This window comes from Primulina huaijiensis, chromosome 16 (assembly GCF_012295235.1).
Source record: "Primulina huaijiensis isolate GDHJ02 chromosome 16, ASM1229523v2, whole genome shotgun sequence".
Classification (NCBI taxonomy): domain Eukaryota; kingdom Viridiplantae; phylum Streptophyta; class Magnoliopsida; order Lamiales; family Gesneriaceae; genus Primulina; species Primulina huaijiensis.
The window spans coordinates 14,514,879-14,533,294 of NC_133321.1; the positions used below are offsets into that span (position 1 = coordinate 14,514,879).

An 18,416-nucleotide genomic window follows, 5' to 3' on the forward strand; every position below is an offset into this window, starting at 1 on the left:
TAAAAGTCATTAATTCTCCCACATTGAATACAAATTTTTTTTTAAAAAATAATCTACGAGCTTATGTAAAACTCATAAGCTCTAAAAAAAAAATTTATCCAGTACTTCGAAAATAAAATAAAAAAAGAATTATTTGATCGTTTATAAGCTATTTGAGAAAATTCAGTAAATCTAACTTATTTAAATTTTTTAAAATTTTAAAACTTTAACAAATTTTATTATATTTCAAATACAATCTCACGACTCAATGATACAAAATCCATGTCTTATAAAATATTGAGAAATACATATATATACATGTTCATCCATACATATTCACAGAGGGATAGGTTGAGGAAAAAGAAAATAAAATAATATTGGAACAAAGGAAAAATGATGAAAAGGAGGGGATTGATTTTATGGGTGATTTATTTGAAGTGTGTTTCATAAATAAATTTTTTTTTTGTGAAATTTTAAAATAAAAGTTATAAAATTCAAAATTGAAATGATATAACATAAAATAAAACATAAAGAAAAATACAATTATGATATAGTAAAATCACGTAGTTAGTTTGATAGTACGAGAATTGTTTTTAAGCAAATCAAAAATTAAACAATGACTCCACATAATTATTATATGATGCTTTTATATTAGTTACCCATAGTAGGTTAAACCTGTTGAAATTATTTTTAATATTAGTTTCATGATCTCATAATATTTTTGATACTTACGATAATAAAAAATAGCCAATGTAACTAAAAAAATGTAATTGTTCGAATTACGTAGATTGGAGTAGGAAAATCCGACAGACTTGTAAACTGTCTCGTAAACGGGTTCAGATAGTCACAGATATCTAGCTCGTAATAGGAAAATCCGACAGACTTGTAAACTGTCTCGTAAACGGGTTCAGATAGTCACAGATATCTAGCTCGTAAATCGGTCCAGATGCCTGGCTCGTAAATAGGTCTACGTAACCATTTACTGGTAAACAACAAACTTCATGAGTTGATACATACATCACAAAAAAAGGTCAAAACCTTCAAAATTTGCCCGATATAGGCATTCTGACGCTCAAATCATCAAACTATTCATAGACATTCTCCTAAAGTTGGAGAGCTGAAAAAAAGAGATTGTTTTCTTGGATAGCAATGTTGGTCCTCTAATTATATATATATTTTTACAGATATCTAGCAGGCTTGAGCATATTTAAATTTTTTCATCTCGTCTTTATCGAACATTTTAACAACTTATTTTTTTGATGGATTGTTCATTTCACACAAAATAGACAAGAAATCGATATCCAATTTAGTGGAATGCATTTTTTCTTGCGCTGCTGGAAATGATCTATAGATAATATTTTGAAAAATAAATAAGGAAAATAAGGCAAAAACTTGTGTGAGACGGTCTCACGAGTTGTATTTTGTGAGACAGATTTATTATTTGGGTCATCCATGAAAAAATATTACTTTTTATGCTAAGAATATTACTTTTTATTGTGAATATCGGTAGAGTTGATCCGTCTCACAGATAAAGATTCGTGACAGCGTATTACAAGAGAACTACTCGGAAAATAAAGCGGAAAATTTCCATAATTAGAGGGGCAAAATGGTAAAAGCGTGTTTTGCAAGTGAAGATGGAACTCTCTTTGCCATAACCCTCGCCTACCGTGTTGTATCTGTGTATATATAAGAAGCTAGCCCTTGTAGCTTCCAGGGTTACATTACGTACATTCTCCTCTTCAACGAAATTGACGAACAAAAACACCAACGAAAACCCTTTTTCTTCTTCACTTCTGGGGTTTTCGCTTTCCCTCTTTTTCTCCCAATCCCCCCACCCCGTGTAATCGAAAGTGTTTTGTACAGTGAAACCTTTTTGATGTGCAAGTCATCCACCGGTTCCGACCCTTTGATGGTAATCCTCCCTTTTTTATGTTTGAGATATGATTGATTGATGATGGGTTTATCAATATTTGGTCTGATTTTGACTTTTTTTTGCGGTTTCAATTGATTAGGCTTTTACTCTGTTTTGTTTATTTCCGTGCTCGTTTGATTTTGCAGTGATTTGAGCATCAGAGAATTAAGAAATGGCGAATATAAGATCTAGCTTGCCTTCAAGGCTTCGGCAGCTTCTCTCTAGTGAAGGGACAATCGGCCCATCCGTTAAACTTGACGCCGAGACTGTATGCCCGTCTTACATTTTATTTTCTCGCTTTTCGTGTATGTCTGTTGACTTACGGGGGTCGGGGTCTAAATACATTAATCTCTGATGTCGCGGGCGATTATGGTTTGTTTATGTATGGGAGGAATTTTTTTTGGTGAATAAGTTTGCAAGAACGTCTTTAGTAGTCGAAGCAGTTAGTTTTCCATTTACTTTATCGAATGTATTAGATGAAGAGGGACGAGGCTTATAGGTATTGGTTACACTTGGCACTAGTTTGCAGTTTTGGGTGTCTTACAATCGAGTTGCTGAGGTTGAGAGATGGTGAAGAATGTACTTGTGCTAGATTGAGAAATTCTTGGATGAAAAATTCTCTTTTATCATGAAACTGCTAATCTTTGGATTTACATTAATTGAAAAGTAGGACGGCAAGGCTCCATTTACTTGGTTTAGATTTAAAGTTTTAGTTTTTTTAAATTTCCCGACGAAGGTAAAAATTTGAAATTGCACCACTTGATATAAGTTTTGATGGAATATTAGTATATAAGTCGACTGAAATTATATTGCAATTGTTAATTGATGTTTTAACAACTGTAGGAGGTGCACTCAGTGCTGTGGTTCACATATGTAGCTGTGAAACTATATATGCATTTGTAATGTGAATGTTTTCTCAAGGATGGAAGGGAAAGGATGTGCTAGATGAGGGAGAGAATTGGAGGAGATGAGAAAATGGTTCATTGTCCTGCATTAACACGAATTTCTGAGAATTAATCCTTTGAAATGTTGGAAGATATCTTTGAAAAAATTCAATAGAGACAAGTCTAGAAATTCTGCGGAACTCGAATTCATGACTACATACACAGCCTTATAAAGCATATGTTTAATTCAATCATGTGTGATTAATATGCTAGATTATCTTTATGTGATCTTTTATTTAATAGAATTATGTGTTCCAATTTAATTATTGATGGCACTAACATCTGGGAAAGGGAGTTAAATATGTTTAACTTGAGGTGATGAAAGAAGATGCTGAGTCCTTGAAATCTCAAGGACTCTTTAAGTTCAAAGATTACTTTTCCAACTCAAACGAGTTGGCATATACATCCTTAGAACGGTGTCGTGTTGAATTATGGAATGGATAACAAAGTGTGGGGTATTCTCTAAAGTGGATAATGATTCTAAACGGAAATTGTACGGAAGTGTTTTTTTTGTATATTAACCCCTGTTCAATTTCTTTTTTTTCCATCACATGGATTTCACACTTCCTTTGATATTACCGAAGTTGGTTGGATCATTTTTCAAGAAGGGAGTTGTGATTCCTGCACATTTTGACCCAAAGCCTAGACTTAGATGAATAGCTGTAAACGAAACTGCTTCACTTGCCATTTACATGTTATACTCCAAGAAGCAAAGCTCTTGCACACAAGAAAACACAGTCTCAGCAACTATTTCGGGTTTAACAAAATAATTGTATCACAAAGATAGGACTTGCTGCTTGAAGAAGGTGGCTCTGTTTTCTGTTGATGATCTTTTTTTTTTTTTGAACATGTTAATTGATAGACATATCTAGTTAATAGGAAATGATCTTGCCTGTAAAACTAAGGTGTGGAAATTCAAACTTTGAAATGAGCTTCAGCTTTAGCTTTTGACATTAATATTCATGGATAACTTCCATGCCAACTGAGTGAATGTTTTCTGTTCTGCATAATTCATTCACCCCCTCACCTCTCTGGGATATTATTCTATAGGCGTTTATTTTCTTCTGAAGACAGTCAAACTAGTTTAGGAGAATTTTCTACCGGGGAGTGTTATGTTCACACAGAAAATAACACATAACTTTGACATTTAATTTTCATCACAGAAAATATTACTGTTAGTGATTCTTTTTATATTTTAAATTATCTGATTAACTCCAAAACAAACAAAATTATTTTTATATGTATCAACCAGTAGAATATAATGATTAAGATTACTGCGGTGGGAGTTGTTTGGGCTAGGAAAAGAAATGCCGGAGTTGCAGATTTGAGGGACTCACCAGGATGATAGAGAATGAATGGATTGCAAAGATGAAAAAATTACTATTGGCTAATTCTCTCAGTCCATCACAGATTATCTGTTAGTTTATTAGTACATAGCATAATTGTTGGTATAGACTCAAGTTACTATTGAAAAGGGATGATGTGTATTTTGTTGTGTTGTTGTTTGTACATATAAGTTCCATTTAATGAATGTTAATTCTTTGAGATTCTTTCTTTAAATGCCGAAATGTTGCAACATTTATTTCAATTTGTTCCTGTATAATCTCCATTTATGTTTGAAATTATCATTTGTTTTCTCCTTGAAATTGATCAAAGCTTTTTATATTTCCATTTGGGCTATTATTGTAATTTTTACTCATCTTTTAGAAAATAATTGACTCGCCATTGTGTATCAGGTGGACCTTGATGTTAAAGGCTTTATTTTAATCATTAGCAAAACCCATAACTGGCATAGTTTGTGATAACTGACAATAAAAAATGTTCAAAGGTTTGAGTTCTGTTTGTCCACAACATGCGTTAATGTTTGATAAGATTACTCACCCATATCTTTCACACTCTCCATGTTTTGCTTAACTATGCTTTTTTTAAATGCTTAAAAAATGATTTTTGACTGCATATTGTTTTGCAGCCTTCAAGAATAAAGATTTTCATTGACAAGGTGATCCAATGTCCTTTACAGGATATTGCGATTCCTCTGTCAGGATTTCGCTGGGAGTACGGCAAGGTGTTGGAACTTTATAGCTTCGATCATTTTTCTTGTCTTCATTCTTTTGTATATGTTGATTTCTGACCTTTTTTTTCCTTTTCCCCTTTTTTTTTGTCTCAGGGTAATTTTCACCATTGGAGACCACTTTTCTTGCATTTCGACACATATTTGAAGACATATGTAGCGACTAGAAATGACCTCCTTTTATCAAATGGCATTTTAAACGATGCCGACCCATTCCCAAAACAAGCAGTGTTGCAAATTCTGAGAGTGATGCAAATGATCCTAGAGCATTGTCATAACAAGAGTTCTTTTAGTGGCTTGGAGGTAAACCTGTAGGGATTAAGTATTACTCCAGACCACTTACACTTCATGCATGAATTTCAGCAATCCTTTTATTTTTAGATGTATTTATATCACCTTTAAATTTGGCATATGCAGTCAAGCCTAAGTTTCTGAACTCTTTTTTTTTTTTGTCTTCAGCATTTCAAGCTTTTACTTGCTTCAGTAGATCCTGAAATTCTTGTGGCAGCTTTGGAGACTCTTTCTGCACTTGTCAAAATAACTCCATCCAAACTTCACGTCAGTGGAAAACTGGTTGGATGCGGGTCAGTAAACGGTTGTCTCCTGTCCCTTGCACAGGGTTGGGGTAGCAAGGAAGAAGGCTTGGGATTGTATTCATGTGTCACATTACATGAGAAGACTCAGGAGGATGGATTGTGCCTGTTCCCATCAGAGGTACAAAATGATTGTGACAAAGTGCAGTGTCGAATTGGATCGACTCTCTATTTTGAATTGCATGGCTCTACTTCTTCCAGCATCGCGGAAACCAGCGATGGCACAAGTTCTGCTGGTATGAGTGTGATCCACCTCCCTGACCTTCAACTACGCAAAGAAGATGATCTGTCGCTGATGAAGTTTTGTATTGAGCAGTATAACGTATCTTCAGAGCTAAGGTTTTCGCTGTTGACCAGAATCAGATATGCTCGTGCATTCCATTCTCCCAAAATATGCAGACTGTACAGCAAGATTTGCCTTCTTGCTTTTATTGTGCTTGTCCAGTCTAGTGATTCTCATGATGAACTTGTTTCATTTTTTGCCAATGAGCCAGAATACACAAACGAATTAATTAGAATTGTGAGGTATGAAGAAAATATTTCTGGAACCATAAGAACACTTGCAATGACTGCCTTGGGCGCACAGTTAGCTTCATATTCAGCATCTCATGATCGGGCACGGATACTTAGTGGATCAAGTATCAGTTTTGCAGGTGCTAATCGCATGATTCTCCTCAATGTATTGCAAAGAGCGATTTTGTCGTTAAATAAGTCGAGTGATTTGTCATCTGTTGCCTTTGTCGAAGCACTTCTACAATTTTACCTACTGCATGTGGTATCATCTTCAAGTACTGGGAGTGTTGTTAGGGGATCTGGGATGGTGCCAACCTTTTTACCCCTTCTGGAAGATGCCGATCCTACTCATTTGCATCTTGTATCTTTAGCTGTGAAAACACTGCAGAAGCTCATGGATTACAGCAATACAGCTGTAACCCTCTTTAGAGATTTGGGTGGAGTAGAGCTTTTGGTTCACAGGTTACAGATCGAAGTACATAGAGTGATTGACTTGTCTGGGACAAAGGATAACACAATGACCATCGGTGAATCTTCTAAATACAGCAGTGACCAGTTGTATACTCAGAAGAGGCTCATCAGAGCATTATTGAAGGCACTCGGTTCTGCTACTTATGCCACTGGAAATTCTGCAAGATTACAGAATTCTAATGATGTTTCTTTGACTCCAACTTTGTCAATGATCTTTAGTAACAAGGAAAGTTTTGGAGGTGAAATCTATTCTTCAGCAGTGACTCTTGTGAGTGAAATGATTCATAAAGATCCGACATGTTTTAATGTTTTGTATGACTTGGGTCTTCCTAATGCATTTCTATCATCTGTTGTTGCGGGGGTGTTACCTTCCTCAAAAGCCATCACATGTATTCCCAATGGCCTGGGTGCCATTTGCCTTAACGCGAAGGGCCTAGAGGCTGTGAAAGAAACCTCAGCTTTACGCTTTTTATTTCACATATTTACTGACAGAAAGTATGTGATGGCTGTAAATGAAGGCATTGTTCCTTTGGCAAATTCTGTGGAAGAGCTATTTCGGCATGTATCTTTGTTGAGAGGTACTGGTGTTGATTTAATTATTGAAATAATTAATAAGATCTCGTCGCCTGGGGATACAAAGTGTAGTGGTTTATCAGGAAAAACTGATGGAAGTGATGCAATGGAGATGGATTCTATGGAACCTGAGGACAAGGAAAACTTGGGTGCTTGTTCTCTGGTTGGTGCAGACAATTGCTTAGTTGAAGGCATTAGTGACAAGCAGCATATGCAGCTGTCTACCTTTCACGTAATGGTACTAGTTCACAGGACAATGGAAAATTCTGAAACATGTAGGTTGTTTGTGGAGAAATTTGGCATTGAAGCTTTACTTAAACTTGTTTTACGCCCAAGTATTACTCAATCATCAGAAGGAATGTCCATTGCGCTGCATAGCACCATGGTGTTTAAATGTTTCACTCAACATCATTCCACTCCCCTGGCTCGTGCTTTCTGTGCTTCTCTTCATGATCATTTGAAAAATACTTTAAGTGGGTTTAGTGTTGTTTCTGGATCGTTTCTACTGGACCCTAGTGCCAATCCAGACAGTGTTGTATTTTCATCCCTCTCCATTGTTGAATTCCTCTTATTTCTTGCTGCGTCCAAGGATAGTCGATGGGTTACTGCATTGCTGACAGAATTTGGCACTGGAAATAAAGATGTCTTGGAAGATATAGGCTGTGTTCATCGTGAAGTTCTGTGGCAAATTGCAATGCTTGAAGATTCGAAAGTTAAGCCAGAGGAGGATTTTGCTGGTAGAATTGATGCTTCTCGGCAGCCAGAATTGGGCTTGAATGATACCGAAGACCCCAGGCTAAACTCTTTCAGGCAGTTAATTGATCCCTTACTTAGAAGGCGGACGCCAGGATGGAGCTTTGAATCCCAGTTTTTTGACCTCATAAACTTGTATCGTGATCTCACTCGTTCTGGTCTTCAGAATCGACAGATTGTGGATGCCCCTTCAAATCTACAAGTTGAAGATCGTCAGGGACAGCATCTGTCTGGTTCTTCTGGAGGGGACGAAGCCAGTGCTAAAAAGGATGATGACAATCAGAGGTCATACTATCTTTCCTGCCGTGATATGATAAGGTCGTTGTCCATTCACATTACCCATTTGTTTCAAGAGTTGGGAAAGGCGATGCTGCTTCCATCTCGACGACGAGATGATGTGCTAAATGTGTCTCCTCCTTCAAAATCAGTGGCTTCCACTTTTTCTTCCATAGCTTTGGATCACATGAATTTTGTGGGGCATGTTAACTCCTCAGGATCAGATGCTTCTGTTTCAACTAAATGTCGCTACTTCGGCAAGGTTATTGATTTCATCGATGATATTCTTTTGGACAAACCTGACTCTTGTAATCCTGTTATATTGAATTGCTTATATGGGCGTGGAGTTATTCAATCAGTCTTGACAACATTTGAGGCTACCAGTCAGTTGCCTTTTGCCATCAATAGAGCTCCTGCCTCTCCTATGGAGACCGATGATGGGAGGCAAAATGAAATTGAAGATGATCACTTGTGGGTCTATGGACCCTCAGCTAGCTACGTTAAACTTATGGACCACTTGGTGACTTCTTCTTTTATTTTGTCTTCATTCACGAAGCATTTACTCACCCAGCCTCTTGTGACTGGGGATATTCCATTTCCCCGGGATGCAGAAACATTTGTCAAAACTATGCAGTCCATGGTACTGAAAACTGTACTTCCTGTCTGGACCCACCCACAGTTCCCTGAATGCAGTTATGAGTTCATTTCAAGGGTGGTTAATATTTTTAGGCACATTTTCTCTGGTGTGGAAATGAGAAGTGTCAGTCGTAATATGGGCCGTGTTGCTGGTCCTCCCCCAAATGAAACTACTATCTCAATGATAGCAGAGATGGGGTTTTCTAGATCTCGAGCAGAAGAGGCTCTGAGGCAGGTTGGTTCAAATAGTGTGGAGCTTGCAATGGAATGGTTGTTCTCACATCCCGAGGAAACCCAGGAAGATGACGAGCTTGCTCGGGCGCTCGCAATGTCCCTTGGTAATTCTGGGACAGACATGAAAGAGGATGCCACAAATGAAAGCATTCTTACTATTGAAGAGGAAATGGTGCAACTTCCTCCGATTGATGAGCTATTGTCAACATGCAGGAAACTTCTGCAAGTGAAAGGCTCTTTAGCTTTTCCCGTACGGGATCTGCTTGTGATGATCTGCTCACAAAATGAAGGCCAGGATCGACCTAGAGTCATTTCATTTATCATTGAACAAGTTAAGCTTTGTGGTGACATATCTGACTGTGGGAACCAAAATATGCTTTCTGCTTTTTTTCACGTTCTTGCTTTAATTCTTAATGAAGATACTGCAGCACGAGAGTTAGCATCAAAGAGTGGTTTTGTTAAAGTTACTTTACATCTTCTCATACTCTGGAGTTCTGGTTTGCACGACCAAGACAAATCTCAAGTTCCAAAATGGGTGACTTCAGCTTTTGTTGCCATTGATCGCCTTGCTCAAGTTGATACAAAGTTAAATGCTGATATAGTGGAACTCCTAAAGAAGAATGATGTGACTGATCAAACATCTATTACTATCGACGAGGACAAGCAGCAAAAATTGGCTTTGAGGACGATGTCGAAGTATTTGGATATACAGGAGCAAAAGAGGCTTGTTGAAATGGCTTGTGTTTGCATAAGAAAGCAACTACCCTCTGAAACAATGCATGCTATTTTGCAGCTATGTTCTACGCTCACAAGAACTCATTCCGTCGCAGTTAGTTTTCTTGATGCTGGAGGTTTGCATTTGCTTCTTTCCTTGCCGGAAAGTAGCTTGTTTGTTGGTTTTGATGGTCTCATGGCTGTTATAGTACGTCATATACTTGAAGATTCTCAAACTCTCCAGCAAGCTATGGAGTCTGAGATACGACATAGTGTTGCGACTCTTTCTAACAGGCAGTCTAGTGGAAGGCTTACTGCCCGTAATTTTCTATCGAACTTAAGTTCAGTGGTTCAAAGGGATCCTGAAGTTTTCTTGCAAGCGGCCAAATCTGTGTGCCAAGTAGAGATTGTCGGTGATAGGCCATACATTGTACTGATAAAAGATCGTGACAAGGAGAAACAAGTTAGTGATGGTAAGGGAGGCACTGCTAACAGATTTTCAGTGGGTCCTGGTGGACATGGGAAGCATCTTGATACAAATTCTAAGTACTCCAAGATTCACAGGAAATCTCCGCAAAGTTTTGTAAATGTGATTGATCTTCTACTCAATTCAGTCATCGCTTTCATACCTCCTTTAGAAGACGAGTCCATTGCTAAGACTGGCTCCTCGTCAACTGATATGGAAATTGATGCATATGAAAGCAAGGGTAAAGGAAAAACTGTTGCCTCGGTTTTCGAGGAGAATGAATCCAGCAGTCAACAATCTGCGTTGTCCATGGCGAAGATTGTATTTATATTTAAGCTCCTGACTGAAATACTTTTAATGTATGCTTCATCTATACATATATTGGTTCGAAAAGATGCTGAAGTTTGTAGTTTCAAGGGAATTTCTCAAAGAGGTGCTACTGGCTGCATTAATGGTGGTATTTTTTTCCATGTTCTCCACAAATTTCTTCCATATTCTAAGAATCAGAGGAAAGAGAGAAAAACGGAGGTGGACTGGCGCCATAAACTGGCAAGCAAAGCCAACCAGTTTCTGGTGGCTGCTTGTGTTCGCTCAACTGAGGCAAGGAAAAGAATCTTCATTGAAATTCACAATGTCTTCAATGATTTTCTGGATTGTGGTAATGGTCTTAGAGAACCACGAGTCGACACTCAGGCTCTCACTGACCTGCTTAATGATGTTCTTGCTGCTCGTACACCGACAGGCTCATACATCTCTGCCGAAGCTTCTGTCACTTTCATAGAGGTTGGTCTTGTTCGGTCTCTCACTCATACTCTTCGTGTGTTAGACCTCGATCATGCTGATTCTCCGAAGGTTGTAACGGGAATAGTGAAAGTTTTGGAGTCGGTGACAAAGGAACATGTTCATGCATTTGAGTCTAACAGTGGGAGGGCAGAGCATTTAAAAACAGCTGACCGTGGTCGGCCCATGGAAGATAATGGTGGTAGCACATCGCAGCCAATAGATACTGCAGCCCATGCTAATGAAAATTTAGTGCCAAATGACCGGAACGAGGCCTTTACGACTGTTCAGAATTATGTTGGTTCTGAGACTGTCACTGATGATATGGAGCATGACCAGGATATTGATGGGGGCTTCATTGCTGCTGAAGATGACTACATGCAGGAAAATAATGAGGATGCAAGGAATCTTGAAAATGGACTTGATACTCTGGGGATAAGATTTGAAATTAGGTCTGGTGTACAAGGGAATCTTGATGAAGACGACGAGGAAGAAGATGACCATGATATGTCAGGTGACGAAGGCGATGGAGTTGATGAAGATGAAGATGCCGATGGTGAGGGACACAATGATCTTGAAGAAGATGATGCACATCGCTTACCACATCCTGATACAGATCAAGATGACAATGAAATCGATGAAGATGATTTTGAAGAAGAGGTGATGGACGAAGATGAAGATGAAGAGGATGACGAGGACGGTGTCATCGTACGACTTGGTGAGGGAATGAATGGTGTGAATGTGTTTGATCATATTGAGGTATTTGGTCAAGATAGCATATCTAATGAAGCTTTCCGTGTCATGCCTGTTGAAATTTTTGGCTCTAGACGCCAAGGGCGTACTACATCCATTTATAATCTTTTGGGGAGGAGTGGTGACAGTACTGCCCCTTCGCAGCATCCACTTCTGGCGGAACCATCTTCCATGCATGCAGGTCTTCCTAGAATATCAGGTGCATAATTTTTACAAATCCCTCCATGGAGTGGATTTATCCAGTCTTTTCAGCAGCAAAAATTTATGCCTCTAATTGTCTTGTGATTTTCTGTTTACCTTCTATTGCAGAGAATGATCGCGATGCTCATTCTGCTAGAAACTCGGAGGGTTCCTTGCCGCGATTGGATTCATTTTTCCGTTCACTCCGAAATGGACGCCAAGGACATCGATTCAACTTGTGGGCCAACGAAGGCCAGCTAAGCAGTGGGGCAGATGCATCAATGATTCCCCAAGGTCTTGAAGATTTACTTATTTCCAGCTTGAAGCGGCCGTCATCTGAGAAATCTTCCAACAAAATTACGTTGCCCGAATCCCAAAACAAAAGTGAAGTCAGCCAGTCTGCTGAGTTTGCTGAGGTGGGAGCTGAAAACTTGGTTGAAAATCATGATAGTGTTGAAGGGAGTTATGCACCTCCCCCTTCATCAGCAGCATTGGACACCTCTATAAATTCTACTGCTCCTAATGCTAACGAAGCTACTCGGGAAGCAGAAACTTTGAACAGACCTCCTGAGGTTCAGTATGACCACGCCGATGTAGTTCGTGACATCGAAGCTGTGAGTCAAGAAAGCAGCGAAAGTGGAGCTACTTTAGGGGAAAGCTTACGGAGTCTGGATGTTGAAATTGGAAGTGCTGATGGCCATGACGATGGTGGAGATAGACAAGGTGGGCTTGATAGTCGAACAAGGAGAACAAATGTATCATTTGGTAATAATTCATCTATAGGTGGTAGAGATGCATCCCTCCGCAGTGTTACTGAAGTTTCAGAAGATGCTATCCAAGAAGCAGATCAAGATGGACAACATGAGGAAGAACAACATAATCAGGATGCTGATTCTTCAATTGATCCTACATTTCTTGATGCACTTCCAGAGGAGTTGCGAGCTGAGGTTCTTTCTGCTCAACAAGGTCAAGCTCCACAGCCTCAAAATCCGGAGCCGCAAAATAATGAAGATATGGACCCAGAATTTCTTGCAGCCCTTCCCCCTGACATACGTGAAGAAGTTCTGGCACAACAAAGGGCACAAAGGCTGCAACAGGCCCAAGAATTGGAAGGTCAACCTGTTGAAATGGACACGGTCTCAATAATTGCAACCTTTCCATCAGACATTAGAGAAGAGGTATCTCATAATCTATTTGCTTGTCTCTCTTATATTTTTCTTGTTAACTGGTTTTGTATTCCTGTAATGTTGGATCGTTTTTCTTCTCATTTTTTTCCTAGGTTCTTCTAACATCATCTGATGCTATTCTTTCAAATTTGACACCGGCTCTTGTTGCTGAGGCCAACATGTTGCGCGAAAGGTTTGCACATAGATATAATCAAACTCTGTTTGGTATTTACCCTAGAAACCGCAGGGGTGAATCTTCTAGGCCAGGGGAGAGCTTGGACAGGGTTGGTGGAATTCTTTCTCGTCGATCTTTGGGTATTAAACCAGTTGAGGCGGATGGGACTCCATTAATTGACACTGAGGGTTTGAAAGCGTTAATTCGATTGCTCCGTGTAGTCCAGGTATTCTTGTTGTGTGTGTGGTGGTCTATCGACTTAGGATCATCTCTATATGTATGTACTAACTTATCTAGGTTTTGCAGCCGCTATATAAAAGTGAACTGAGACTTCTCTTGAACCTCTGTGCTCACGCTGAGACCAGAATTGATTTGGTGAGAATTTTGATGGAATTGTTGATGTTGGATAAAAAGAAATCTGCCTCTTCTCTGAATGTTATGGAACCACCTTATAGGCTGTATGCTTGCCCCAGTCATGTGATGTATTCACGCCCTCAATGTGCTGATGGTAAACACTTTTCTAATATAATTGCCTCCAGTCCTAACTGATTTAATTAGTTTTGGAGTTTACCATTTCTCTCCTAAAAAATGAACCCATCTTCATGCAACTCGGCAAAACAATTATTTGACAGAATTAATTACAACTACTTTATCAGCGAAACTGTCCACTCAACTTTGACTATTCCACCTGAATAATGTATCTGCTTTTATTGGTTACCTCATTTAACAGGTGTTCCACCTCTGGTGTGTCGGCGAGTTCTTGAGACTCTTACCTACATGGCTCGTAATCATCCTTTCGTTGCAAAGCTATTACTTGAATTCAGATTACCACAAGTGTCCACTAAAGAGTTACCGAGCTATGATGACAGAAGAGGCAAAGCTGTAGCACTTAACGAGGAAATGTTAGGAAAAAATCAATATCTGGAAGGACAGGCTCCGCTTACATTGCTTTTAAGTCTTTTGAATCAATCACTTTATTTAAGAAGTATAGTCCATTTGGAACAGGTATGCGATGTGAACAACTCTAACTATGGCATCTACTTGTTGATCTATTTTTGTAGTTGTCTTTATACTCTGATACCTTACAGCTGCTAAATTTATTGGATGTTGTTATTGATAATGCTGAGAGAAAATCAAATTCATCTGAGGATCCATCTGCATCTGCATCTGCATCTGAACAGCCATCGGATGTCCAGACTTCTACAGAAGATGCTGATATGAATGTCTCTGCTTCTACCTCAGTGGAGGTTCATGTTTCAATGAAGGAATCTTCTTCTGGTGCTGATAGAGAACAAAATGTTTCAAGTGTTCTGGATACTTTACCTCAACCAGAACTTCAACTTCTATGCTCATTACTTGCACGTGAAGGGTATGCTGAAACCAATGGCTACTCTTTTGTTTGTTGTTTAATAGCTACTCTGAGTTGTCTCTTGAGTCTTGATATAAGGTGTCGATAAACATCTAGATGACTGGCGATACTCAAGTGTGTGTTTGAAAGCTTGGTTGAGTTGGGGTATTAGCTAATTTTTCTAAACTTTGTCGAGATAGATGCTCACACTTCAACAAATCGTCACCTTCACCTTTTTGGTACTTCAAATTTGATTAAAAGATAATTGAATTTTTCGGGAGAGATCAATAGCACTTGTTAATGCACATGTAGCCAGGTGAACCTGATTGTATAGGGTTGTCTGCAGTTGAGTTTGCATTGGTATCTTTTAGTTAGTTATTTTTCTGAATAAAATTTTAACGATCAAGTTGTAATGATGAAAATTAATAGGTTAGCTTGTGTCTCCAAGCTAGCTCTATCACTACTTTTTTATGGTGTGGTTTTGGTGATGTTTCTATTTCTGGTTCACACAATTGGTAATTTCTTTCCCCTTTTCTTCAGTCTATCAGATAATGCATATACTCTCGTGGCAGAGGTGCTGAGAAAATTGGTGGCAATTGCCCCCATTCATTGTCATCTCTTCATAAACGAACTCGCCGCATCAGTTCAGAGCCTTACCAAGTCTGCAGCTGAAGAGTTGCTCTCATTTGGGGATTTTGAGAAAGCTCTGCTTGGTACTACAACTTCTCACGGGGCTCCAGTACTCAGGGTCTTGCAAGCATTAAGCTCTCTGGTTGTTGTACTTGTGAACAAGGATAAAAAACATCAGATTCTATCCGACAAGGAGCACGCTGCTGCTATTTCTCTTGTACGTGATATCAATACAGCTCTTGAGCCCTTGTGGAAGGAGCTGAGCAACTGCATAAGCAAGATAGAGAGCTATTCAGACATGGTATCTGATCCATCACCTTCATCTGCTAAACCATCCAGTTTGGTGCCATCACTTCCTGCTGGTTCCCAGAATGTCTTGCCGTATATAGAATCTTTCTTTGTTATGTGTGAGAAATTGCATCCTGGTCAGACAGCTGCAGGCAATGATTTTGGTCCTGATGTTGAAGAGGTTATTGAATCATCCAGTCAACAGAAGACTTTAGGATCTTCTGTGAGAGTCGATGAAAAACATGTTGCGTTTGTAAGATTCTCAGAGAAGCACAGAAAGCTCCTCAATGCCTTTATCCGACAAAATCCAGGATTGCTTGAAAAGTCTTTTTCACTGATGCTGAAGGTTCCCCGTTTCATTGATTTTGATAACAAAAGATCTCACTTTAGATCTAAGATCAAGCATCAGCACGATCATCATCACAGTCCTCTGAGGATATCTGTAAGAAGAGCTTACATTCTTGAAGATTCGTATAATCAGCTGCGCATGAGGTCAGCACAAGATTTGAAAGGGAGGTTGACTGTTCATTTCCAAGGGGAGGAAGGAATTGATGCAGGTGGTCTTACAAGGGAATGGTATCAGTTGCTTTCGAGGGTAATCTTTGACAAGGGAGCACTGCTATTTACAACAGTTGGAAATGAATCGACATTTCAGCCTAATCCTAACTCTGTTTACCAAACAGAGCATCTTTCATATTTCAAATTTGTTGGCCGAGTGGTGAGTGTCATTTGTTATTTTTTTTTGTTGACAAGAGCGGAGCGCTCGTCATATTTAATGTATTGTCATGTTTTAAAGGTGGGGAAGGCGTTATTTGATGGACAGCTGCTAGATGTTCACTTCACCCGGTCCTTTTACAAGCATATTCTTGGGGTTAAAGTGACCTACCATGATATTGAGGCTATTGATCCTGATTATTTCAAGAATTTAAAATGGATGCTGGAGGTTTGTCATATTTAGAGACTCCTTTTGTTCTTTCAGGAATGTACAAAACCTATGAACTTACTTGAGTTTCTTAATTCGCTATTTTGCAGAATGATATAAGCGATGTTTTAGACCTAACGTTCAGCATAGATGCAGACGAAGAAAAGTTAATTCTTTATGAACGTGCTGAAGTAGGTGGTTTTAAATTACATAAAGGAAGATATTTGTTTCTTATTTTTGTCAAAAATTATACAAGCAGGACTTGTATTTTGCAGGTGACTGACTATGAACTTAAACCTGGTGGTCGAAATACCAGAGTAACTGAGGAAAACAAGCACCAATATGTTGATCTGGTCGCCGAGCATCGGTTGACAACTGCAATTCGTCCTCAAATAAATGCTTTTATGGATGGCTTCAACGAGTTAATTTCTCGTGATTTGATATCGATTTTCAATGATAAGGAATTGGAACTCCTGATAAGTGGGCTGCCAGATATTGATTGTGAGTGTTGAACTCTTGGTCTTTATTAGTTCCCTTTTTTGAGAGTTCTCTTGGTCTTTATGATGACCCTTTTTGGAGAGTTCTTATTTGGGCCGATAATTTTGGGCCTGCATCGTTTCTTATTTTGATTGTCGAAGTTGATTATACTACCCCAAATCCAACAAAAGAATGTTGTATTTCAGTGGATGATCTGAGGGCGAATACAGAATATACTGGTTACACTGCTGCTTCCCCTGCAATTCAATGGTTCTGGGAAGTTGTTCAAGGATTCAGCAAGGAGGACAAGGCTCGCCTCCTGCAATTTGTTACCGGAACCTCAAAGGTGCTTCACTTTCTGTTCTCATTTAATCGTTTATGCATGTGAAACAAATCTCTTTTGAACTGTTCCTCACATCTAAATTATATTGAATCCTGAATTGATAAGATTTGATGGCCTTTTTTTTTAAGTTTTAACATCTGATTATGAATAGACGATGTATTTTTCCTTTGCCTGCTGGATTAGTCCATTTTTTGTTTGGTTATAGGTATTTATTTATCTGTATCTGGGAAGTGGCATAAAGTTGTTTTTATTTTGTCCTCGCCCCAGGTGCCTTTAGAAGGATTTAGTGCCTTGCAAGGAATTTCAGGATCTCAGAAATTTCAAATTCACAAGGCTTACGGCACTCCAGATCACTTGCCTTCTGCTCACACATGGTAACTTAATTTTTTCACAGGCTTGTGATTTTTTATCCGAATGGTCAATTCCTATCCCTTGTGGTGGCCCTGTTGGTCACTGTAGAAATCCTCTATTATGGGAGTACCTCAAGGTTTTCAGTCGAGATCTTATCTCAGTAACTATTTCTAAGAACACTTTGCAATAACATCACATGTGGGGCTCATCATTATCTCATCTCTTATTTTGTTGCTCTGATGATCTAAATTTGTACGTGCTGTGACTTATTATGGAACCAATTATAAAGTTTTTGAATTTAATAATGCAGTTTCAATCAGCTTGATCTACCAGAATATCCATCGAAGCGACGTCTGGAGGACAGACTGCTTCTTGCTATTCATGAAGCCAATGAAGGATTTGGATTCGGTTGAGTCTCTCACCTTACCATCTTTGAACGAAACTTTTGTATAGATAGTGTCATCATCATCATGTTAAAACAAACATATTTTACAGTAGAAATTCTTGATGCCATCTTTTCATTTCTAATTAGATAAAATGTTACAATGTATAGTGCATTTTTTCTTCATGGCCATAATTTTTTCGGATGTGGTTTTCTTGAAGATGTGCCCGTATCCAAGTTTTGTTTTCATTATTGAAATTTCTAAGTTACATGCTTTCCAATGTTTTTGTTCCGAGGAATAGCGTTATTTGTACATATATTTGTTTTACTTTTTTTATGCTTAAAAATATCTGATCAATATCATCCACTATGAAAGATAGAAGTAAAGCAATAATTTTGCTCAAAGTTGCCGGAACATGATTAATTCTCATGATTTCGTTTTTCGTGAACGGGGAAACCGAAAGAAGCGCTGAAATACTTTTAGGA

At 38.6% G+C, this 18,416-nt stretch overlaps 1 protein-coding gene across 1 annotated transcript; it reads left to right on the plus strand.

Moving 5' to 3' along the window:
* Positions 1-1,678: 1,678 nt before the first annotated feature.
* On the plus strand, positions 1,679-18,204 carry LOC140961436 (E3 ubiquitin-protein ligase UPL2-like). The gene is made up of 17 exons (XM_073419946.1): positions 1,679-1,891; positions 2,038-2,159; positions 4,805-4,900; positions 5,003-5,209; positions 5,366-11,867; positions 11,978-13,026; positions 13,128-13,415; positions 13,496-13,697; positions 13,920-14,194; positions 14,278-14,558; positions 15,078-16,173; positions 16,252-16,398; positions 16,488-16,568; positions 16,653-16,878; positions 17,061-17,200; positions 17,465-17,571; positions 17,859-18,204. The coding sequence occupies exons 2-17, from the start codon at positions 2,064-2,066 to the stop codon at positions 17,959-17,961; spliced, it is 10,896 nt and encodes a 3,631-aa protein (XP_073276047.1). The 5' UTR covers positions 1,679-1,891; positions 2,038-2,063; the 3' UTR covers positions 17,962-18,204.
* The last annotated feature ends 212 nt before the right edge of the window (positions 18,205-18,416 follow it).